The sequence below is a fragment of the Urocitellus parryii genome, chromosome 1 (assembly GCF_045843805.1).
Source record: "Urocitellus parryii isolate mUroPar1 chromosome 1, mUroPar1.hap1, whole genome shotgun sequence".
In the NCBI taxonomy this organism is placed as follows: Eukaryota; Metazoa; Chordata; class Mammalia; order Rodentia; family Sciuridae; genus Urocitellus; species Urocitellus parryii.
This window is the reverse complement of record NC_135531.1, coordinates 91,917,288-91,943,296: the sequence shown is the minus strand read 5'-3', so window position 1 is coordinate 91,943,296 and position 26,009 is coordinate 91,917,288. Positions and strand designations below refer to the sequence as shown.

Sequence of the window (26,009 nt, the reverse complement as noted above, 5' to 3'; positions counted from 1 at the left end):
TGGCCAGCAGGAAAATGCAAAAGTGTTCAATACCACTAATCATCAGGAAAATGCAAATCAGAACCACAGTAAGATATCACCTCACCCCAGCAAATATGGCTATGATTATAAAACTAAGATAATCAATGCTGGTGAGGAAGTGGACACTCTTGATGGGATGTAAATTTGTACAACCATGGTGGAAAACCATATGAATGGTCCCCCAGAACTGAAAATAGAGCTGCTGTGTGATCCAGCAGTTTCATCCCTGGGTATGTATCCAAAAGAAATCAGTGTGTCCAAGAGACATCTACACTCCCATGTTTATTGCAGCAGTATTCACAGCTAAAAGTGAAAACAACCTAAGTGTCCATCAGCTGATGAATGGACAAATAAAATATACATACTCAGCATGAAATATGATTTGATTATAAAAAAAAAAGAATGAAATCCTGTCATTTGCAGCAGTATAGATGGTAATGAAGTGAAATAAGCCATCCATAGAATGACAAGTACTGCGTGATCTTGCTCCTATGTGGGATGTAAAAAAGTTCATCTCATAGAAGTTGAGAGTAGAAAGGCAGTTAACAGAGGCTTGGCAGAGTAGAGTACAGGGAAAGGGATACATGGAGAAAGGTTGATTAATGGGTGCTAAGTTGCAGTCAGATGGAAGTAAGAAGTTCTGGTGTACTACTATAGTAGGCTGACTATAGATAATTATGTGTAATATTTTAATATTAGTGTAGTATGTACAATATTATAATGCCATACCTTTTAAAAGTTGGAAGGATTTTGAAAGTTTTAACCATATATAATGATAAATGTTTAAGGAGATAAATGTTTAAGCTGAGTTAAATATTGCACAATACAGGCCTGTATTGAAGCATGACATGTTAACCCATTAATTATGTATGTAATTTTTATGGTTTTTGTGTGTCATTTAAAACTGGGATAGTATTTTATTACATTAGATACATTCAACTAAGTCATGAAACAGTTTCATTTTAAAACATCAATTTTTATGCTCCGAATTATATCCTTTGGTACTCTTTAAACTCTTGATGAAAAATGTTAGTTATCATCTTAGATATATACTCCCAAGTGCATAGTTTTAAAAATTCTTTTATAGTAATAACTTGTGTGGAAAAGTTAAGGATCTCTGAATTACAGACACCTAGAGATAAGCTTAAATGTGAAAGTAGACAGAATAAAATATTTCCAGTTTTTCCTTAACCAATAAGCCTTTTAATAGCAATCTTTATATACAATTATGTATACTCTATGTTTGTATTTACTTTATATATTATTATAGTTTTATCATATAAAAATTTCTAAAGCAGTGAGTCATCCACCACTCTACACTGAAACAGAACCAACTTTACTTCTGGTCTGGAATGATCCCCCTACCCTAGACCAAGAGGACATATATTGTGCAGTTTGGGAGTACGTGGCAGGGGAAGGTTTGGGGTATGTTGCTGAGAAATTGGGAGGAGTTACTGTCAGGATTGGATGTGAACATTTATTTAACTCTGTTCCCTTGAATTGTATCCTCTTGTCATGGGAAGTGCCTCCTGACGCCTTTTGAGGCCAGCCAACTATTCCCAGATAGGTGTTGTCTTTAGAGAGTCCAAGAGAGCTAGAAGGAAGGACAGCTGCCTTCTGCTTGACCACATCTGGCAGTCCCTCAATGTTGGACATTCTGTTCCTCTGAGGGCCTAGGGCCTTCACAGTCCCAAAAGTGCCCTTTTTGTTCTGAACCTGGCTTCGGGACCCATAAGCAATAGTGTCAGTAGTGCCCTCTCCCTTGGTACATGCACCTCTGTAGTTTGACGGAGGGGCAAGGAAGGAGTGCCTTCATGTTCACCCAACTCACACCTTCAAATTGATGGAGCAGAGGAACTGGGAGCGTGCCGGGTTAGGGAAGAGGAAATCTGAAGCAGACCAACTTGAGAGGGCAGCTATGAAGCACAGACATGTTTTCCTCCCATCTTTCCTGTCAACACCCATCTTTATAAGCTGTCTCCCAGCTTGTTAGTGGAATGCCTTGTTCAATCTTGCAATTGGCATGTAGCAGACAGTGTCTTAAATCTGTATACTTGTGGTAAAGAAGTAACTGTGCTTAAATGGCACTCTTGGGGCTTTGAAGGCAGAAATGCTTTACCAAAGCAGGGCTCTGGAAACTCTTTTGAGATGAATGAGCCAATGTCAGGCATTTAACTTCAAATAATTAGTCATGGGACACAGGAACATTTAATTATCCAAATTTTGTGTCTAGAATTTTTTAAAAATAATTTAATGAGTGTGTGCTCTGCCAAATATAAAATCTTCCATGATGATTGGGGAAAAGATATGTAAATTTTCCTCTTGGCCATTTCTCTGTTTGACCATAATTTGTGGCATTAAAATAATGTTGTATTTGTGCTAATTTGCTACTCTCTCTGCCATTTCTTCTTCCACAGTACCCAGTCTAAAGTTGGTGAGACCAAGGCAAACTGACTTTGTATTGTGACTGAGAAAAAAAGCTGAAGTATTATTTCCAATTACTAGTTTATTCTTAATTCATGAATATCATATTTCTTCAGATAAGTTGTAATGGGTTAGATAATATAAATCAGATAGCTTTTATTGAAACCTGACAGTGTATTATGTTAGGAATAGTTATCATCTGTCCTGATTATTTGTCTTAAGCATGAGATGTAAATTTTTGTTTGTTTTGTTTTCTAAAGTTGGGGAAGAAATAAATTGATTAAGTAAGATAAAATTTAACCTAAAGGTTTACAATTTTATATTTGAGGGGCTTTAAAGAAATTATAATATGTTACAAACCCATTTTATTCATTAGCAATGTACCCTTTTCCCATATATCAGAATAAGGTATCCTCACTATCTAAATATATGGGTTTATTTATTTTTTCATTTTACGGCCACCATTCACCTTCTACTTCTACTCTGAATTAAAAACTGTGCCAACATTTAAGTAACATCCAAGATTTGATTTAGATTGACAGGTATCCAATTGAGTTATGAATTTCGTACAACTTATATTGCTATTTAAATGCAAAGTATTTTTATAATCGAAAATACATGTCTATTCATCACCCAGTCTGTACATCACAGGATGACTTTTAGGAATTACCCTCCAATCAAATAGCTGAATAGATTCTGGGAAAACTGCTTCTGTTTCTGGCGGTCACTCTTCCTGAACTGAAGGCAAGGGTCACTTAACATGAAGGCACTCAAACGTGAACAGAATTAACCACACAAAAGCCTGGTAGTGGTTCAGTGAACACAGGCTGGAAGCATTTGGAGATAGTGTGTTAAAAGTGAACAAATGAGACCCTGGGGCTCTGGACACTGGCATTGTAGTGCTGTCTAAACTGCAAGAAAGAAACTGGGTGGGCCCACTGTCAGCCATAGTATCTTCTAGTCCAGAAATAAATATCATAGGCTTGAACTCGATTTGGTTCATTAACAAACTGTAGCTGCCCCCTGATAAACTTGTGTTTCAAATATGACCTACTTCTTGAAACAAGGACTTTGTCTTTTTAACATGAACAATATGCTATGTAAGATGAATTGGCACTCTTGACAAATCTCAGTGGTTTCACTAGAGCTAATATTATATTACCTAACATAGAATACATAGACTTATTTAGAAGCCTTAATAACCATATGTCAATAACTGATCTTTAATATAGGTATTATGTGGCTTTGATTTAAAAGAACACTGTGCTATAGCAGAAGGCTGCTTTTAAAGCTCTAAGCAGTAGTCTTGCCCTGCAGGATTTTGGCTGTGGGTCCGCTTGAGACCCATCTCATATGCTACCATATCCAGGAAGTTGTTGTCATTGTTTTTTGCTGTTGTTTGTTTTGATTTTGATACTTGTCAAACATAGTATTGTTATTCTGAGTTTTCCTTGCTAGTGGAAAACAGAAACAGAAACAGCTTTGCTTAATAAGAGACCTTGGTTGAACACCTCCCATGGGCAAAACCCTGTACTGCAACACAAGGGGACACAGGGATGCATCCTTCATTTTCTCTCTCTCTCTCTCTCTCTCTCTCTCTCTCTCTCTATATATATATATATATATATATATATATATATATATATATATTCAGTTGTAGGTGGACACAATACGTTTATTTTATTTTTATGTGGTGCTGAGGATCAAACCCAGTATATCTCACGTGTGTCAGGTGAATGCTGTACCACTGAGCCCCAGCCTCAGTCCTGTATCCTTCATTTTAATAAGCTCTTAAGGCCTATTTATTTATTAAGATCTTAGGGCCTTATTATATATAATTATGTTATATAGTCTTTCTTGTATGTGTTATAAATATTTTTAAAATATGTGTGGAATAATCCTTGTTTCTAGATAGTTTAAGGATGGGGAATGGGGAAAAACTATTGAGCTTTATCTAAAAGATAAAGAATTACTCCAAATGGGTTGGTTTATGATGTGTAGGAAATTTGTTTCAATTCTTTTTTTTTTTTTTTTTTTTTTGGCACCAGGGATTAAACCCAGGGTACTTAACCATTAAGCCACATCCACAGCCCTTTTTTAAAAAAAATTTTTATTTGTTTTAATTAGTTACACCTGACAGTACAATGATCTTGACATATCATACATTTGAATTAGATGGGATATAACTTCTCATTTTTCTGAGTGTACAGGTTGCAGAATCACATTGGTCATGCAGTCACGTATATACACACAGCAATAATAATGTCTATTTCATTCTACTGTCCTTCCTTTCCTCACTTCCTCTCCCCTCCCCTCCCATCACTTCCGCAGCCCTTTAAAAAAAAAAAAATTGAGACAAGGTCTCATTAAGTTGCTGAGTCTGGTCTTGAACTTACAATCCTCCTGCCTCAGCCTCCCAGGTCCCTGGGTTACAGGTATGTGCCTCAACATCTGGCTCAGCGTTTTAATTCTTTAAGTGGATGGTAGTTAAATTATTTACTTTGTCATTACCCATTAAGTTGTTTATATTTGTGTTTTACTCTTTTCTTTAAGTCTTATTATAATTTATAACTCGTATAAATGAAAACATGAATCCTTCAGAGGAATGAGTTGGTCAGATCATACTTCTCTGTAACCCAAATTCTCACCTAATATAGAAGATTGTTTCTGGAAGGTGGTCTGATGAGGGGGAAAAAAAGTTTAGAGAAAGAAAACAGAGTTAGTAGTGCATGTTGGTAAAATGAAAAATCAGTAAACCTAAATAATGTATCACCTAAATTTCTCTGCAAACTTCAGTAACCAAATGTCCTAGCATTACTGAATTGATTTACTTTCTCCTTAAATGGTGGTATGGCAAAATCTCACTAATTTTAACTGATTAGGAGGATAGGTACTACTTTTAAGGGCATATTTAGTGACCTTAAAGAAAGCTAATTGTTGAATTGGGGTTAAGGTTAGCGTATAAATGGATACTTCAGAAATGCTTCCAGTAAGTTAATGCTTTTAAGTGTAGTTCTGTTATTGTATGGATCACATAGCTGTGAAGCAGGAGAAGACATATAAATGGACTTTTAGTACAGAAAAAAACAGACCATGCATATAAGTGATGAATAGTTTATAAATTTTAATATAAAAGAACCATGAATTAGATTGTTTTACTGATAGCAACGTATCTCATTTGTGCTGTATGGATGAGAGTTATGTTAGTAAATTAGTCCTGACGGTTGAATAATTTATTTTCAAGTCTTGCCATACTGCTTCTGAGTGTCTGTGACAAGAGCATGCTTGTAAATTCTTTTGGAAAATCGTGTGTGTGTGTGTGTGTGTGTGTGTGTGTGTTTGTGTGTGTGTATTTTTTGGTACTAGGGATTGAACCTAAGAGCATTTAATCACTGAGCCACACACCCCTAGCCTGTTTTTTATGTTTTATTTAGAGACAGGGTTTTGCCAAGTTGCTTAGGGCCTCACTACAAGTTCCTGAGGCTGGCTTTGAACTCACAATCTTCCTGTCTCAGCCTCCTGAGCCCCTAGAATTATAGGCATGCACCATCATATCTGACAAAAGCTTGTATTTCATTTTAAAAATTATGATTAGGATTCTGCAAATAATCAAATATTAATTTCTTTAAGAGTACATATAAACATAGCATGCAATTTTTCTATGTGAAGGTATTCTTCAGTTTTAGTTTTAGCTTATTCATTAATTTTGGAAAATTTGATTGGAAGTAGACTAAGTGTGCTTAAACAACTTCACTTTCCTTAAAGTGAGTGATTGTGAGACTAAGAAAAGACTAGTCAGTCTAGAGGGATGATAGTTTAGTCTTAAGCTAGTTACACAGGGCTTTGGCTGACATAATGTTCACCTTTACTCTGCTCTTTTGCGATTGATATCAGTGGCACTGGGAATTGGTCTCTCTGATGTATCCTCCTTTCCCTAGCCTGTGTAAACAGCCCTATTACATGAAGGTTTCTTTCATTAATATTGTAAATCAGTAATACCTGTTGAAAACAATACCACATTTAAACAAAGCTCATTAGTAACAATTAAAAATATTAATGTTAGGCCACACCTACTGTCTGGTACACAAATGAATTAACCTCTCCTGCCCTGGCTCCAGGGCAGTAAGTACCACATGGGGTTCCACAGGTGAAAAGCAGCTCCATCCCAGGTCTGCATCTGCAATTTTGAGAGTTAGCCCTTGCGATTTTAATGGTGATGTGGCCATGGCAAAAGTGACTTAGACAATGACACTGTCCACATTCAATACACATGGAGTAGTTCAAGGGATTGGGTTGTGTCCCATTTATTATATCTTGCAAAATTTACCCCATGGCTACTCTTTATAACATTGAATTTGGAATGTTGTTCAGTTATTCTTACTGGCTGCATCATAAACTCACCTTTTAGTTCTGGATATATCAGACTCACCTGTTCCATATCCAGATTCCAAAACAGGAACAAAGTTCAGATATTGAATCCCCGTTGGATTCCTTAGAATAATAGTTTTAAGAACTCTTATTTGAAATTTGTTTTCTGTGTAAAAGCATATTTATTAATGCCTCTGTTTCCAGGTGGGTAACCAGACATGCTTCCAAACTCCTCTGGAAGGAAGTTGCCAATTTCGGGAGTGCTCAGATGTTCTTCTTGTCTTTCAGTCTTGGTTGTCCGTGAGAGAAGGAATTCTTCTCTTAGTTGTTTATCAAATGCTCTCTTCACTGGATGTGCCTTTCACTTGTCCTCTGAAGGATCTCTCTCTTATTGTTGCCCCATAATGTAAACTGACTTTTGGACTGTTCTTAGGTGGGGCCTACATGGTAGATGGACAGCAGTGTATTGTGGTGGGTGATAGGAAAGTCTCTTGAGTCAGTCTGCTCAGTTTCAAAGCTATGTGGCCTTAGGATATGGGACCTATCTTTGAAAATGGGATAATATTAGTATGTACTTCATAGGATTTTGGGGGGGATTATCTGAGTAAATATGTATAAAGCGCTTGAAACAATACCTGATGCATAGTAAGTGCTCAATAAATACTAGTGCTTTCTTAATATTGCCAACTCATCTTCAGAACTCAAACCCTCAGAGGTTAGTGATGAGTATGCTTTGTGTTCAAGTGTTCTATGGACATATACCTGCAAGAGCAACCCTGAGGAAGAAGTTCCTGAGTGCCACATAAACTTATTTGAGGCATATGGGCATCCTCAATGGCTGTTTCCCCTACTCATCAGAATTGCCTCTTCCCAAGTCATGGACACTGGAGAAAAGTTGTCACCAGAGCCCATGCATCTCAGTCCTAAAGGCTTTTCAGCCTCTGCCCTGAGAACAGGATCCAGAGCTTCAAAACTAGTGTCTCACTTATCTTTATTTTGACCATGATTTCCAACATCGCATCTGCTGTGGGCTCCCTCTGCTGGTCCATCTAGCATGTATGCAAATCTGTGAAATAACTGCTTTTAAAAATTCAGTTTTAGGTTTTTAGAAATGTTTGCATAAAAAAACACATTTGGAAAATTTGTTTTGTATGTGAGTGATACACATAACATCTATCTTACTCTGTTTTGCTATTCAGATTATGAATAGGGATATTTTCAGGTTTGGTTTTTTTCCTTCTTTTTGGTTTGATTTCAGACAGGGGCTATCATGTCATGCTGAGAATTTCTTCACAATATAGTTACCAAGAACTATTTTGTTTTATATTCCAACATATGGTATTAAATATCCTAGAATCTTATATAATATAACAAAGTAAATAATGTCTGTTATATGGGAACTTAATTTACTCTGAAAGTATCAAAAAGTCACTGCCTAGACTTCTGGAATATGGTTGAGTGGTTAGTACATGTCCAAAACTAGTACCTCATATCTGGGCACTGTCTTGCACACTTGTGATCCCAACAACTTGGGAGGTAAGGCAGGAGGATTGAAGGTTTGAGACTTGGTTCAGCAACTTAGATACTATCTCATAGTAGAAAAACAGGACTATCAATGTGGCTCAGTGGTAAAGTACCCCTGGTTCAATATCCAGTACCAAAAAGGAAAATAAAAAGGTGGTGGGGGGAGGGAAGAAAGAAAATAGTACCTCACATTTTTTGGATGGTTCATTATTTATTGGGAGTTATAACCTATGAGTAGAATGTGCCACAGTGTCCCTAAAATTGCATTTTAAAGTAATAATTCTGCTAGGCATGGTGGGATACACCTGTAATTCTAACAACTTGGGAAGCTGAGGCAGGAGAATCACAAATATAAGGCCAGCCTGAACAATTTAGTGAGGCCCCAAGCAATTTAGCAAGAGCCTGTCTCAAAATAACAATAAAAGGGATTAGGGATGTAGCTTGTTGTTTAGGCACCCCTGGGTTAAATCCCCAGTAAAAAAGAAAAAAAAATAAATAAAGGGTGGAGGATGAAGCTCCATGATAGAGTAAAACTGGGTTCAATCCCTATTACCTAAATAAATAAATAAAAATAATTCTTCTGTTTCTTTATTTTCTTTATCTCTGTCTCCTTTCTCTCCTTCGTGTTTTCTTCCTTACCTTTCCTAATAGGATCAAACAGCATAAACCGGATAACTGCAAACCTGGAAAATGGAGAAACTGAAGGAACAACTAAAATTATTGCACCTTCACCAATAAAAAGGTCAGTAGTTACTAAAGAAATATGCAACCATACGCTGTCATATGTCCTTGTTGGCAAGGTTAAGAATTTTTTCACTTTGATAATTAACTGATTTTGATCCATGGGTCCTGTAGATAGTCTCTGGGTCAAGGACTATTTTAAAATGCCAGTGAAATATTAAACATCAAGGCCTGCCTCTCTTATTGGAGAAAATGCTTTTACTGTCAGTGTGATGAACTCACAGATCATCCGTGGTCTGCATTCGCAACAGCAAAGTGAAAATTCCATGTTGATTTTTTTGGTGTGATATAATGGACTAACTCACAGGGACTTGTGAAATAAAGTAGATGATATTTATGTGTAATGTACTGTGTTCATTACAGTAGGGCACGGAACTGTGGCCCCGGAAAGAGAGTTTATAGCATGTAGAAGCATCAGAGCCTCAGAAGTCAGCAATTGCATATGTATGAAGAGTTGTTACGGTCTTCTGCATCAGTTTTCCCAGAGGCATTCCCCAGTGGAAAAACCTTCTCTTAATATATTACATGGATTGTTTTCCTGAAAGATCTGCCTTGTTCTCCTTTCAGACACTGTTTCAGGGTCATTTTTTTTTTTCCTATCTCCAATTATGTTCATGGAGTAGCATTAGAAACATACAATGAGCTGCTTTCATAGGCTGGCTTTCTCTTTAGAGGTTGCCCCCATACATCATGGAGAAGTTCAGGCACTCATAGATACGTGACCTGCAGAGATTTCTTACATCATTGACTCCATCTTTTGTTAGTAAATGTTGGTGTCTTCCTTTAGCTAGAGTGTGGCTACTTTGAGGAATCTAGTTTATAATTCCTGCACAATAATAATTTCTGCACAATATTATATTTTTAAAATTTATTTATTCAAATTTGTTATATATGACAGCGGAATGCATTTCAATTCACAGTACATATAGAGATCACAATTTTTCATGTCTCTGGTTGTACACAAAGTAGACTTACACCATTTGTGTTTTCATACATGTACTTGGGGTAATGATGTCCATCTCATTCCACTGTCTTTCCTACCCTGCTGTCCCTTCCTTTCTCTTCCCTCTCCGTTGCCCTATCTAAAGATCCTCCATTTCTCCCATGCCTCCTGTTATGGATCAGTATCCTCATAACAGAGAAAACATTCGGCATTTGTTTTTTTGGGGGATTGGCTTAATTCACTTAGCATAATATTCTCCAACTCAATCTATTTACCTGAAAATGCCATGATTTTGTTCTCTTTTAATGCTGAGTAATATTCCATTGTGTATATATACCACATTTTCTTTATCCATTCATCTACTGAAAGGCATCTAGGTTGGTTCCACAGTTTAACCATAGTGAATTATGCTACTGTAAACATTGATGTGGCTGTGTCCCTGTAGTATGCTGTTAAGTCCTTTGGGTATAATAAACGAGGAGTGGGATAGCTGGGTCAAATGGTGATTCCATTCCAAGTTTTCCAAGGAATCTCCATACTGCTTTCCATATTAGTTGCACTTCACAAGATTATTTTAAGATATGAAGATTCTCAGAGTTTTGCAGTTTCTCGCAGGGTTTTGCCTACCTACATGAACTTTTTTTTCAGTTCCAAGATATTACAGATTTCCTTTTTGGAATGACACATTCTTTTTTAAAATTGTTAAATTAAAAAATATATATATATGTTGTAAATGAACCTTTATTTTATTTATATGTGTTGCTGAGACTCAAACCCAGGATCTCACACATGCTAAGCAAGTGTTCTACCACTGAGCTACAACCCCAACCCCAGCATCTGGAATGACAGATTCTTTGAATGATACACTTCCATCTACTGTCTCTGCTGGTTGACCTCACACTTACGAACAGGGAGTCAATGTCTTCTGCACATATAGGGTATGCTTAAAGTGGGTCCAGCATCAGAACAGTAATCTTCCTTGAAGATCAGATTCTGGGTCTTTTAGAGCATACATAAAGGAATTCAATCCCCTTTGCGACTGCATTCCTGCTTAGGGGTAGTACTGACACCTGAGGGCTCCAAGTTACCACTGAAGCTCTAGGTGTGAAACAGCTTAGGGAAAACATGGAATTAACCTGCGATTTCATTATTATTATTAATGTCGGTCTACTCTCAATTCCTCTTTCATCTCCCTTTTTTTCCTACTCCCCACCTCTTGCTTTTTCTTTCTTATTTATTAAATGCACACACAGTTTCTACTATTGTATTCAATCGTCACCATATTTTCTAATTTTTCTCATTTCAAAAGATAAACTTTTACTTTGGGAATTTGAACTTTAGATTTTTTTTAAACCTTTATAAAAATAATATATTGTTCCTATATAAAATGTACCTGCTACCTACCAAGACTATGGCATATATGCCTTTGTTGGATGTATTATTTCATAGGTGTCTATTAATTCCTGTATGGATATAGTATGCTAGGGTACCAGTTCATTTCTTTTCCTTTTGAAATGACCTTGTCAGAATTATGAACTCTGCTATATTCCTATTCTAGGATCTCTCAAAAAGCCAGGGTTAAAAGTAGTTAGGAGTTAAGAAGCTTTACCTTTTTCTGGAGCTTAGACTCCTGATGAAGGGAGAAGTGACACCCCTCCACCCCAACTGGTGACCTCTGAAGAGTCGCCTTCCTATGTGTTTCTAAAACAATTTGTTGGGATTGAATAACAACTCAGTTATATTTACCTTCTTAGGGCAGAAAGATGATACTAAGTCAGGAAATAGCATTTGAAAGTAATTCTGATCTGGAAGGATGAAGCCAAGATTTAGCGGAAGCTGAGGAAAGGTCATTTTTGGCCGCCTGAGCCTGCCTAGGGCTGACTGACCTCCACAGATTCAGACCTGAGTCCAGAGCCAGGGAGTCTGCACCAGTGTTGCCCAGAGGGCGCCAGTCACATAATCCTGGGGGCCCAGGTCTCCTTCCTCCTCTGCTGGCTTCTCTCCTTGATTTTGTTGTTATCCTTGCTTCCTTCCTGTCCTGAGGTGGACACTTGAAAGTTTATTAACAAATGATAGACCTGCCTTCTGTTGACCTAAAGCAGTAAAACTAGAAGCAAGGAGGAAGCCCAGTGGAACTTGATGGAGAAATATATTTTTTCAGGCAGGTACCTCATGTTCTTTTTGGAATGAGTCACAGGTATGAACAAGCAAACACACATACACACACTCCTTAGCACTTGTTGAGTAATTTTACTAAAGAAATCAGTATGTGGATTTACTTCCCTTTGTTTTCTAGTTAATTTATTTTCTATTCTTTTTTTTTTAATTAAAGCTTTAAGAAAGTAAAGAATGAAAACAGCCCTGATACCCAAAGAAACAAATCTCAAGCACCATGGGAAGAAAATGGCCCCCAGAGGTAAAGGGACTCATTCTTTTTCTAAAGAACAGTAACAAAAGGAGATAGCAATCTCAGCTCACTGACTAAAGGAATCCCACCACTATGTGATTGCTCACTTGGGGAGATTTCTAAGTTAGCATGATTGGTGGGAATTTCTGAAGTGGAAATCAATAGTATGGTTTGTTTGTGGGGAGCAGGGGTGGGTAGTGGGGATTGACCACATGGGGGCTCTACCATTGAGCTACATTCCCAGGCCTTCTTAAAATTTTAATTCTGAGACAGAGTTTTGCTAAGTTACCCAGTCTGGCCTTGAACTTGGGATCCTCCCACTTCAGCCTCCCAAGTCACTGGGATTGCAGGTGTGTGCCACCACACATGACAATAGTATGTCTCTTCATGTGAAACATTTTTCCTGAAAAGACAGAAGGGAAAACTAATTTAAGAAATCATCTGAAAGTTCATTAGGATGGTTTAGAGTAAGATAACGTTCTGCAAACTCTAAATGACACCTTAATGATAATGTCCCCTGCTGTGTAGATCTTGTAAGAACTTCCAAGTAGACATGCTGACCATTCCTCTTTCACTCCAGTGGGCTCTACAACTCTCCCAGTGACCGCACTAAATCACCAAAGTTCCCCTATGGGCGGCGTCGAAACCCCTCTTGTGGAAGTGACAATGACTCTCTGCAGCCAATGAGGAGAAGGTAAGCTGAGCACAGCTCCTCTGTTTGCAGTTTTCAGCAAACGCTTTGGGTCCCAGGTGTGCTATTATAACAGGTGATTCTCAGAATGCCATTACTGGTCATCTTCTCAAGGTAACAGGAAGTTCATTCTTTTTTGAGATAAAGCAAATTAGGGATGGTGAAGCATTTATCTGAAACAGTCAGAATTTTAGAGAAATAATGATGAAATATCAATGGGAACTTGCTTTCTGTATTTTAATTAATATATTTTTAAAAATATGTCTTATATGTACTATGCTAATGATATGTGTAACATGTATATTATATAGTATAAATAATATATATTAAATATTTCTACCTGGGAGGACAAAGCCACAGTTATCATGTTTCTTAGCCAAGCCCGGCTGCTAAGCACAGCAGACTTACAGCATTACATAAATACCAGTGAAACCCTTTCAAAGCACGGAGAAAATGAATCCTGTTATCTTTGCCATAGCAGCTCAGAACGTTCGTGTGATTTTTCTTGTGTATGTATACCTAACCTTTATACATTTGTAAGTTTTGGACTCTGCAAAGCAGGCAGAGTAATGTGACAGGTACAAGAGAGGAAGCCCTAGAAATGACATACCAATGGAATTTCTTTCACTTCTCAGGGGAAATTACTTTGGCCACCCCACATAAAGTCACATAAGTGGCTTTTATAATTATTAAAAGTTCAGGTCATAATGTCAGATAACCATCAAGACTCTTTTTATGCACATTGTGGGTTTAGAAGCCTACTCCTCCTCTCTCCTGTGCCCTTGTTCAGGCTTGTTCATCCTCCCCTTTGATATCTTTTACTGTCAATTTCCCATTCTTGCTCCCCAGCTTTCCCAAGTTAAGTCCAACTTCTCTCAAACCCTTTGATGGTGAAGAAGAGTCTACATGCCCTTCACCGAGTAGGATTGAGAAGAGGGAGCTAGATCAGGCCAACAGTGAGGGGTTAGAACACTGGGTAATGGCTGGTGTCTGTTCAGTGTCTATTACATTCCAAGTACTGTGCAAAGTGTTTGCTGTGTATCTCACTTGATTCTGAGAATAGCTGTCTGGGAACTGGCATTTTGATACAGTCATGAGGTATTTCTAGTAGAGAGGGATTATTCAGGGAATTGGTACAAAGATGTGAGTAGGATTTGAGGCACAAAAGGTGGAGAATGGTATAACCCAGCTATCTTTCCCTGGACTGGTGGAATACAAGGAGAGAAGGGGTTGTTATTGTCCAGAAACCAGAGCTGTTTCTGCCTTTGAGCTGGCTTCCTGAATCTGCACTGCTGCTGACATTGCTGGAGGCACCACCACTCTAGGGAAAGCTCTGGAACCCACTTTTCAGGAATGTAGGAGTGGATGCCACGGTTTCTGCCAGAAGCAAAATCACTTCCCCTTTTTTTCCTACCTTCAAATCTTGCCTGAGTGCCTCTCTAACTAGAACCCAGCTGGCAAGGGAGTCCAGGAAAATATAACTTCTTAGTTTCCAGTCTTACCAAAAAAGGGGAGATTATTGGTGGGTCAGTATGGTGATGATTACCAATGAAAAATACCTGGCCAGCATTATCGTCTCCTTTCCATAGATGAGAAAACAGGCTGAGGGAAATGGCAGTAGCTTGTCTTTTGTGGCACATATGGAATTTGAATCCAGGTCTGTAGGTCAGAAAAAGATGGGGATAATGAATCATTTAAATAAGGCTCCATCCTGCCCTTTACTAAACTTTCTCCTTGAGACACCAAGAGTTTGTTCAACTTGTACAACTCTTAAAACCAAAGCAACGTCACTACAAAACATTTTAAAGCCCAATTTGTGTTTGTGTGTTTTTAGGGCATTAAGTGGTGGAAAGGACTACATGTATTAAGGACTTGACGTTGTATTATTATTGTCCAGTGGGTAGATTTTTATAGCTTTTCATCTGTAATTATTAGCACAATTTGTCAGCACTCCCTAAATAAAATTATTACAGATGCTAAATAATCATTTTGATTTTACTGCATTTGAAAATAAATTTACCAAGATTTGCTTAGGAATATAAAAATTCAAATTGTTTGAAATTATATGGACTATATACACTCCCAAGTCCAAACTTAATGACTTCTGTACTGAGATATGTTTTCTGCTGGCTTCCTGTGAAATACAGAGAAGCATTTGAAGAAAGTGGTTACAGAATCCTTTCACTGGCATATATTCCTGGGAAAGGACCATTTAAATTTATTGAGAAGAGAATCTTTTTGCCTAAGTATCCATAGAGATTTCTATCTGTTATGCATGCCACTTAAAGATCTCTTGATGGGCATGTTCATTTTGAGAAGACCAGACATTGCTGCATGTTGGCATAGAAGAGCTAAAGTGCATTGTTTTCTGTTTCTTTCCACTATAAATGACCTATAAATGTCCCTGTCCTTGTTAGTCTTGTTTTATCTTCATACAAATTTACCTTGCTCCTGGGCACAAATCCCTTCATTGCTGGATTAACTCTGACATTTAAAACTGAGATTTGTCATCAGCATGGAAGAATCTCAAGAATTTACAGTTAATAATAGGAAGTTCTATTTTGCTTTGGATACCAGGATAAATATGTTTTGCAAAAGATACCAAAATTTCTTATTTGTCACTTGTTTGTCATGAGTTGGATGTAGGCTATCAAATTTTGGCCAAGTCTACTTTAGTGGTCCTTAACTTTTTGGGGGCCACAGAACCCTCTGAGAATCTGATAAAGCATTGTGTTCAGTCCCTAGGGGAAAAAGGTACATATAAACATTTTCATATAGTTTTCAGGGTTTATGGAGATCCTGAGACCTGCTTGTTTTAACATTTCTGTTCTAGGAAAAGATAACCAGCACATGTTCTGGAAGTACAATGTATTTACACAGCTTCCATCTTTACATTAAAAATCTTTATTGAGTGCCATTAGTCTGCCGGGTAGTATGCTAAACAACACTGACAAAATTCTTGACTTTGAGAGCTTACCAGATGTTACAGGATAAATTTATGTATTATACAAAAAAAGTGCAATGGTGACTTTAATAAGTTATGTGAAGATACATTATCTTTTGCTTAGAGGAATTAAAAGAAAATCTTGTTGAAACCTAGCATACATACAGAAAAGCATATATATCATAAGCATAACTGCTTGGTAGATTTTAACAAATCAAACACCTGTACAACTATTACTATTAAGAGAAGTTTGCTGGATCAAGCAAGGATTTCCTGAAGCTAGGCATGTGAACCAGGAACTGAGATAAAAGCAAAAGGAAAGGAAAGATCATGCCAGCCAGAGGTAGTAGAAGGGAACAGAAAGCATTCATGAGAAGGAAAGAAGACAGGGTTGTTCAAATTCTGAGAGTGAATAAAAATATAGATGAGTCCAGAGAGAAAGATGGGGACAGACTTTATAGCCCATCTGGGCTTGTTCAGGAATTTGATTCTTAGACTAGTAGTTGTTATAAGGGAGTATGATAGCATGATTGCATTTGTGATTGTAAAGTTACTGTCCTGTGGAGAAACAGTGAAAGAGGCTAGTTTTGGAAATGGAGAGACCACGCAGCAGGCTGTATTTCTGACCCTTCTTTCTTCACTCCTAGAATGCTAGAAGCTAGGCTTTTATCTCCCAAGCATGAGATGAGAAAATTCTACTGTAAAAAAGAGACAGGTACAAGAGAAATACCTACAGATCCTGACTTTGAAAGGATCCCCAATGAAGTGGTAGAGGCTGCCTCACATTACAGCAAAAGTATCAGTTAACATGCTTGGCACATCTAGATGGCTGTGGTCTCTTGATTGCTTAGTGCTGAGATAGGAAGAGAAAGCCATTATGAACTGCGTATGAGGGTGGCTTCTGTCTTAAAAGGCCGACTGAAACAAACAAATGAGATGCAGAGAGAGAGAGAAAGAGAGAGTGGGGGGAGGGAGGGAGGGAGGGAGGAAGGAATGCAGTGAAGGGGAACTCACAGGAAATAGATGATATAAGAAATAAAGAAAAAATTTTAAAACTATTACCTTTAGAAAAAGAAAAATATTGTATCAATGAGTTGCCACAAGAAGGTGGAAGGACTAATCTTAGTTGTCAGGATAGATTCATAAATAACTGAAATATTTTGGTAAGTTTTGAGATTTGGTAGCAGGAAGAAGAAAGAGTCCCATGGACACTTTTTCCTTTGGAAGGAGAAAGAAAAGTCATATGCTGAAGCAGAGGTACCATGGGCCAGGAGTCCAAGAGAAGGAATTAATACTGCTTTTCAGAAACATAGTCCTTGGGTCTGAAAATGGTGGTGAGATTGCTGGACCATGTTGTGGCCCCCCTGGAGGTTTATGAATTAGATTTCTGTTGTAGTAAGATGCTTTCTTGTGAACTCCCTCCAGCACTTCTCAGCTCACTATTTGGAGAGAACCTGGGTAGTTGGATTTACCCATGTGTGATGTTTTGCAAAAAGATGCAGTGAAAGGCACGTTATTGAAATGGGGGACTAGGAAATCTAAGTTGGATAAGGAGGACAGTGAAGAAAAGTGAAAGTGGAAAGTGGTAAGGTCAATAGGAAGCCTTACTGGGATCAAAGAAAGGGCATAATGAAAATCATTGAGTAAACAGTAATGATCGCGGCTTACATTTATAGAGTGCTTATAATGGCCCAGGTCCTGCTGTGCATTTAATTCATTTGCTCCTCATAACAACCTTTTATGGGAGGTTTATTAAAAGTGAGGTACTAAGTAGAGAAGTAACTTGTTTAAATCACACAACTTGGCAGTGGAGGAGATGGGATTCACATTCAGGTTGTTTTGACTTTGGAGCCTGCACTTGAACCAGGATGCCCCATTGGAGCTGCTTGAAGGTCAGTGGGAAGTGGTGAACAAGAAGAAGAGGATATTGTGGTCAGGGAGCAAAGTGTTTGGAGGTGGTTATAGATGATGTGGCCCAATGTATAACCATACTATACGTTGCTGAGTTGTGGTGGGAGAGTTTTAGAGAAGCAGTAGAAGGACTTGAAGGACAGGATGTTGAATAAGGTCATCCAAATAAGAGTTCATACCCCATTTGAATCAAATGTATGATATGTCAAGATCATTGTATTGTCTCAAGCAATTAATAAAAAATAAAAATTAAAAAAAAAAGAGTTGATATCAGTTAGGCCATGGCAGAAATTGGTTTAGAGGATTGCAGGCCTATAAACTGCAGACTTACACCACCATTGGCTGAATGGAACTTAACAGATAGCTACTTGTTGCTATTTGTAGACTGCAGCCCCCTCTAGAGTTCTGGCTTCCTGAGGCCAGAGGGTGGTATGTTGTGTTTCTGAGACATAACTGTGTGGTAAGTCAACAGACACATAACAGACATGAATTAACTGCAGTGAAGCCTGTCTTGATATGCTTTCCTTAGCCAATTGATAATGTTCTGTTTTCTTTAATGTCTTCTTTTGTTTTCCATAGGAAAGCCCATAACAGTGGTGAAGACTCAGATCTAAAGCAAAGAAGGAGGTAAAATACCAAAAATGGGCAAAAATGGAAGAGTCGGGGAGAGCAGGGAAGGGCTAGCAGATTAGCTCAGAGTTGAGGAAAGAATGGGATTTTTTTTTTTTAAAACTTTCCCACTGACTGGTTTCAGCTGGTTCTCAGTCTTCCATTCTGTTCTATCCTTAGACATTTCTCTTTTTCTTCCTGCTCCTTTGTGTTTCAGAGGAGCTATCAGTTAAATATTGCTAGTTTATAAATCATTCCAAAACTTGGTGTGGTTTAAAGCAACAACAGCCATATCTTTATGTGTGTACTATATGCACACATATATATTTATTTATATATTTATGTATAGTTTAATTCTGTCCAGTGAAAGGCAGTTCTTTAGTTGGTCTTGCTCAGGGTCTCATGAGGCTGTGATTGATGGTGGCAGAGGCTGGGTTGTCTAGCAGCTCTTTCTGTCTCATGTTGAAACTTTGGCAGAAGGATTGAGGCCTAAGACCTCTCTATCTGATCTGTCTGCATGGCTGGCCTGGACCTCTTTATATGGTGGCTGGGAGGGAGCAGAAGCAGTTAGTCCTTTTAAGGGATAGTTCTGGAATTGGCAGAGTATCTTTCACACCTCATTAATCAGTCACAGAACCTATAGAAATTCAAGGGCAGAAGAAATAAACCCAGGCTCTTTGTATAGGGGTAGGGAGGGGTGAGACTCTTCCTCCATATTTAGTCACCACAGGACTCACAGCTTTGCCATGGCAGAGTTTTGTTAGTTTTTGTGGTCCTTTCTGGAAACATGATGACATTTGCCTTAATCTGTTTCCATCTTTCCCCTGTCTTGCTGTTTCCCTGGGCTGTAGTCTTGTTCTGATGTCTGACTGAGGTCGGAAGCACTGACTGGGAGAGGGATAAGATAGCTCTTTATGTTTGGATTAGTAACTTGACTGCAAAATTAGTTCGGAAGAACCAAATGAACCTTTCTGAAACTTTTCATTTGTCTTACACCTGGGTTTTCTCCTTTGCTCTTCTCATTTTTGTCTTCAGGTCTCGATCACGCTGTAACACAAGCAGTGGTAGTGAATCCGAAAATTCCAATAGAGAACACCGGAAAAAGAGAAACAGGTAATGTCTAAACAACATAACTAACGGGAACTCTGAAATCAGAGGCTGCTGTTGGTACTAGAATCTGTGTGTCCCACTTATTCATGAACCTGGTTTTCTCATCTGTGTTACCAGGAATCTGACCCACTAGTTTAGGAAACCTCAGCTCTTTCAACTGAGTATTCAGTCCTTACAATAAGATGATTAAACAGTTTGATAGTGAGGTCCCTTTTGGTTTCTATTTTTTAAAAAGATGATTCCCTATTTAGATACAATGTGTAGTGAATTTGCCTAAGTCTGACAGCAAAGTTTACCATTTGTAGAGTGACTTCTCCTTGTGGTATATTTAATGTGACATTACTGTACCTTACCCAACCCCAAGATTCCATAGTTTTGGCCTTTTGTAGATCTCTATGCTATACATGTTTACATTCATCTCCTCTGTCTGTCTGTGTCACTCTCTCACTCTCTGTTGGTACTGGGGATAGAACCAAGGGCCCTGTGCATGTTAGGCTACTGTTCTATCACTGAGCTACATCCCCAGTCCTTGTGTTGACATTCATGTCAGGCACACACAGGTTAATAAATACTGTCAGTTCACATTTCTAAGATTCATTTTTAAGAGGTCATTAATACACTACTTGGCATGTAATCAGCATTAGCATTGGCTTAATGCATTAATCTCTTCTCTGTAGTTTCAAAATATATATTTGCAAACAAGTATTCATGGTGTTAAGGAAAAGAGCACCAGGTTGGGAGGCAGAAGAAATTAGTTACCGGTCATACCAGTTTCAACCCAGTAGTTTTCAACCGGGAGAGTTTTGTCCTCTCTGCCTCCTCTCCAAGGCCATTTGGCAACATCTGGAGACTTTCTTTCTTTCTTTTTTTTTTTTTTTATCAGTATTGAGCAAGGAGATTGCTATTGACCAGAGATGTAGCTATACATCCCACAATACAAAGGACAGCTCCCCACCACAAAGAAGTGTCTCGTAGTAAAATAAATCAGTAGTGCCACTGTAGAGAAACCTGTTTTCATCAAGTGTGGAACTTTGGCCTGGTTCCTTTGCTTTTCTAGGTCATTTTTTCCCCCCTTCAGACTAGATAATCTCCAAGGTTCTTCTTGAGTACTTGGAGCCCTGTGCCTGGCACAAACTGAATCTGCCCTAACTACAAAGCCTGCATCACAATAGCCCAGACAGCATTGTGAGAGTGGACCACTTTCTTAGGAAGAGCTTTCGATGTGGAGCCTTCTTAGGGACTGGAGTTGCGCCAGATAGATGTGAGATCACAGCGTGCTGCAATACTTTTCTCAAGGAAATGATCTGTTTCTTTACCTGTAGAAACCCAGTGTAGGAGGTGGCTTTCCCTCAGGAAAGAAAACCAGGTTCTAAAAATCAGTATTTCTGTATAGACAACAAAAACCAAAGCAACCCCCCACCCTTCTTTTTTCCTACTCAAAACTTGTATGTATTGATCAAAACAGAATTTTAACATGTCTTTGTTTTGCTTAGTATATTCCAAATTGTGCTCATACTGCTCCATTCTCAACTGCTCAGAAGAGAGCCTGTTTAAAAACAATGCTTTGTAGGGCTAAATGTACTCATGTCGACATTTGCTATTAAAAATGAAACACTATTGAAAGGTTGCCACCAAATCCTTAAATTGCTTACTGATCTGGCATCACTAGCTTCAGTGTTCCTCCTAGGTGTTTCCTCTTTGGGGAGCTTTCTCCTCTCTCCTCTGGGGATATTATTTGTTTAATTAATTTTTTAAAAAAGACATCCTCTAGCTTATTTTTTTAATGTTATTCATTTTTCCAAATTTAAAATTTTTCAATTTATTTATTTTAATTAGGTATAAATGACAGCAGAATGCATTTTGATTCATCGTACACAATTGCAGCAAAACTTTTCATTTCTATGATTGTACATGATGTAGCGTCAAACCATATGTGCAGTCAGATATGTACCTAATGATGTCCATCTCTTTCCACCATCTTTCCTGCCCTCATGCACTTCCCCACCCTCCCTCCCCTTTGTTCAATCAAAGTTCTTCCATTTTTCCAATGCCTCCCCCTTCCCTGTTATGGATCAGCATCCACTTATCAGAGAGAACAAAAATCAGGAATTAATAAATAGGATGGATTAAAACTAAAAAGCTTCTTCTCAGCAAAAGAAACAATCAATGAGGTGAATAGAGAGCCTACATTTTGGGAGCAAATTTTTGCCACACACAGATCAGATAGAGCACTAATCTCCAGGATATATAAAGAACTCAAAAAACGTAATACCAAAAAACCAAACAACCCAATCAACAAATGGGCTAAGGAGCTGAACACTTCTCAGAAGAAGATATACATTTGACCAAATAATATTTGAAAAATGTTCAATATCTCTAGTAATTAGAGAAATGCAAATCAAAACTACTCTAAGATTTTATCTCATGCCAGTCAGAATGGCAGTTATCAAGAATACAGATAAAAATAAATGTTGGCGAGGATGTGGGGGAAAAGGCACACTCATACATTGCTGGTGGGACTGCAAATTGATGCAACCATTCTGGAAAGCAGTATGGAGATTCCTTGGAAAACTTGGAATGGAACCACCATTTGACCCAGCTATCCCACTCCTCAGTCTATATCCAAAGGACTTAAAACACAGCCACATCAATGTTTATAGCATCTCAATTCATAGTAGCTAAACTGTGGAACCAACCTAGATGCCCTTTAATAGATGAATGGATAAAGAAACTGTGGAATATATACACAATGGAATATTACTCAGCATTGAAAGAGAATAAAATTATGACATTTGTAGGTAAATGGATGGAGTTGGAGAATATCATGCTAAGTGAAGTAAGCCAATCCCTGGGGACATTTTTTAGATTGGCTTTCTTGGTGCTAGGTAGGAAGTGTGTTTTAGAATGGAAGTGGTTCTGAATATTTAAATGTCAGTGTGCTTTATAGCTTTCACAACACATTCACACATTTCAAATGAAGGATCCAGAAGGCTTTCACACTCATTTATTCTACCTGGAGAAATATTGTGCTACTGCCAGGCCCTCCCTCTCATTATGAGCCTTTTATATTTTGCCAGAATGCACTCGTTCTTCATGATGCATGGGCCTGAACATGTAAACACTAGCCTTGCTTCTGTCCCAGTATGTCTTTTGTTCACAATGAAAGGTTGTTTCCCAATGTCTGACTTCCTACTTGTGCAGAAGACTTCTTTGGGGGAGAGGTTGAATCTCTTTGACCCCATCTGCATTTCCTTTTCCTGGCTGCTGGTGGGACCTTGCATATCCTCAGCACCGACTCCGGAGCCCTTAGGATGGGGTCCAGCAAGTCTCTAGATGCAGCAGCTCTGCTTGCATCATCATCTTCACCCTCATCAGCCCACTCCTGACGCCAGCTTTCCTGTCTTCACTTGGGAGGCTGTAGCCTAGGGAGGACAGCTACTGGACGGATCTTCTTTTCAAAAATCTCTTTTGAAACCTGTGATGTGTCCAATAGAACTAGAGAGTCAGCTTTACTTTCAGAGGTTCGGTGTGATCTTTGTGTGTTCCTTTTGCCTTTCCTTGCTGGATTTTTTTTTTTTTTTAATGGGAAGTCTTTCCTGTTCAGCTTGAGTATACTCTGTGCGAAGGTTGTTTTTCTCAGAAAATCAACCCACTGGGGCTTAACCTGCTTTACCGATTCCATGCTTAACAATTTAAACATCTCTCCATTTGTGTGAAGAGAAACAAAATTAATAAAATAATGTTTACAAATCAACTTAAAAGCAGGCTTTTAACACCATTAAAAGAAAAAAGTAGGGCTAGCTTAGTTGGTAGAGTGCTTTCTTTGCATTCACAAAACCCTGGGTTCAATCCCCAGCACCACCACCAAAAAAACCAAAAAAAACCCAAAAAAAACCCTGGAAATCCACTCCAACAGTGGAGCATTAATACTAGAAGCAAGAGGTGTTGTTTTGAGTTTAATTTTTGAAAACTATAATTGTAAATAATCCCCTCCACCCCCCTCCGCCACCACTTTTGGGTCCAGAACTAATGAAGCCAGGTGTGTGAAGATTCTCCTAGTTGTGCATTAACTGTCAGGTGTCATTCCACAGTGCTTCCTACAACTCCAGTAGGTCACTCTCTTCTCTTTGGGATGTCATTTATGTCCTCCCTTACCCCTTTCCATTTCAGTTACTCTTCTACTGTATTCATAATCCTGTGGGCATCCTGCCATCTTCTAGGTTTTGACGTTTGAGAAGATGATTTTTTGCTTCTTTTTTGTAAAGCAGCTGGGGGTTGGAGCAGAATTTCCTGCCACATTATCTAATGTGATGGTCACTGTTTCCACTAGTTTTTCTACTTGTATCCTCATCTCCCTCTCCACTCTGCCTCCTGTTTCACTCTTTGTATCTTGTTATTTTCCTCAATAGTTTTCTTCTTTTTCTTTCCTACTCTTCCTTCCTTTTTTTCTGCTTAAGAGCCAGTGATTTGTCAGAGTATAATCCCAGGTTTAGCTCAGGGTGTTGGTTCTGCCATATGCTGATAATTGTCTTGGAGTAACTATTTTAACCAATTCAAATTTGTTTTTTTTTTTAAATTGTTTTTTACACAAATGGAACACAACTTTTCATTTCTCTGTTTGTACATGATGCAGAGTCACACCATTCATGCTATCATACAAGTACCTAGGATAATTATGTCCATCTCATTCCACTGTCTTTTCTACACCCATACCTCCTCCCCTCTTCTCACTCCCCTCTGCCCAATCCAAAGTTCCTCCACTCTTCCGTTGACCTCCCCATTATGGATCAGCACCCACTTATTACAAAAAAAATTTGGCTGTTGGTCTTTTGGGATTGGCTTGCTTCACTTAGCACTATATTCTCCAACTCCTTTCATTTACCTGCAAATGCCATAATTTCATTCTTTTAAGTCTGAGTAATATTCTACTGTATAGATATACCACAGTTTCTTTATCCATTCGTCTATTGAAGGGCACCTAGGTTGGTGTTACAGTTTAGCTATTGTGAATTGAGCTGCTATAAGCATTGATGTGGCTGCATCACTGTAGTATGCTGATTTTAAATTCTTTGGGTATAGACTGAGGAGTGGGATAGCTGGGTCAAATGGTAGTTCCATTTTAAGTTTTCTAAGGAATTTCCACACTGCTTTCCAGAGTGGTTGTACCAATTTGGATGAGTGTACCTTTTCCCCCACATCCTCTCCAACACACATTATTGCTTAAATTCTTGAAAATTGCCATTCTGATTGGAATAAGATGATATCTTAGAGTAGATTTGATTTACATTTCTCTAATTGCTAGAGATGTTGAACATTTTTTCATATGTTTGTTGATCAACTCTATATCTTCTTCTATGAAGTGTCTGCTCAGTTTCTTAACCCAATCAATAAATGGGTTATCAAATTTGAGTTTTTGGTCCTTAAAGTATATGTTTGGTGGGAGAGAAGGGGGGCATAACAATTTACCTGTTTTGTTGAATGAGTTACTGTAAAGATCAAATGAAATCCACAAGGTAAGGGTGCTGTATGGTGTAGAACCACACAGTCCTGTACTAATTCCAGAACCACTGTTTCTTCTCCACCTTCCTGTCCTCTACCTCTCTCCCAACCTTTACTTTTGTTGGTCCTATTTTCCATTCTTTCACCTTTTCTATTTTTACATATTTGGTTGCTTTTATACCAACTCTCTTAACCTATGGTTTATGGGTGAATTTTTGGGGTCTCATAACCCCATGGAATTGTATGTACAGTTGTGTGTGCTTAAGATGCACAGCTTTCTGGAGATCACATCTGTAGCTGTTATCAGTTTCTTAAGAGGTTTGTATGTGATACCTCCTCCCAAAAATTATAAAGTGTTCACTGTGATCTAAATTGTGAAGGGTAAATTGGTATTGGGAAATGAAATTGGTATTTCAATTCACTGATAGAATTAAAAGCTAAAATGTTTAAACTTTCTTTAGAGATTACTTTCTTTGGTATATTGACTTGTGAAACAATTGTTTTAATTAAACTCATCAAATTGAGAACCTATAAAGCACAGGCACTTTGAAGTTAATGACCCATGTGAATAGTAGAGTGTGGTAGTTTTTGCTAGTTAGAGTTTTGAATCCTGTCCCTGAGATGAGAAGGATCTCTGTAGGCCTGAGCCCTGGGGACCATGCCCTGGATTACCCAGGGTTTATGCAGAAAGAGGACCCAGAAAGTAGATTTATCAAAGGGAAACCTCTCCCAAATCAGCTTGAGCTTAACAAAATATTCTTCACATTCGAAGAAACTGGTCTGAAAAATATCTTTTGTACTCATGATGGAAATCAAC

General features: G+C 38.2%; 1 protein-coding gene across 2 annotated transcripts in view; it reads left to right on the top strand.

Moving 5' to 3' along the window:
- Positions 1–26,009, top strand: part of Epb41l4a (erythrocyte membrane protein band 4.1 like 4A) — a 222,632-nt gene that overhangs the window by 173,417 nt on the left and 23,206 nt on the right. For both annotated transcript variants that reach the window (XM_026401242.2, XM_077800666.1), the window contains exons 13-17: positions 8,989–9,079; positions 12,354–12,437; positions 13,009–13,122; positions 18,554–18,601; positions 19,619–19,696. In XM_026401242.2, coding sequence (XP_026257027.2) covers positions 8,989–9,079; positions 12,354–12,437; positions 13,009–13,122; positions 18,554–18,601; positions 19,619–19,696 — 415 coding nt within the window. The remainder of the gene's footprint in view (positions 1–8,988; positions 9,080–12,353; positions 12,438–13,008; positions 13,123–18,553; positions 18,602–19,618; positions 19,697–26,009) is intronic.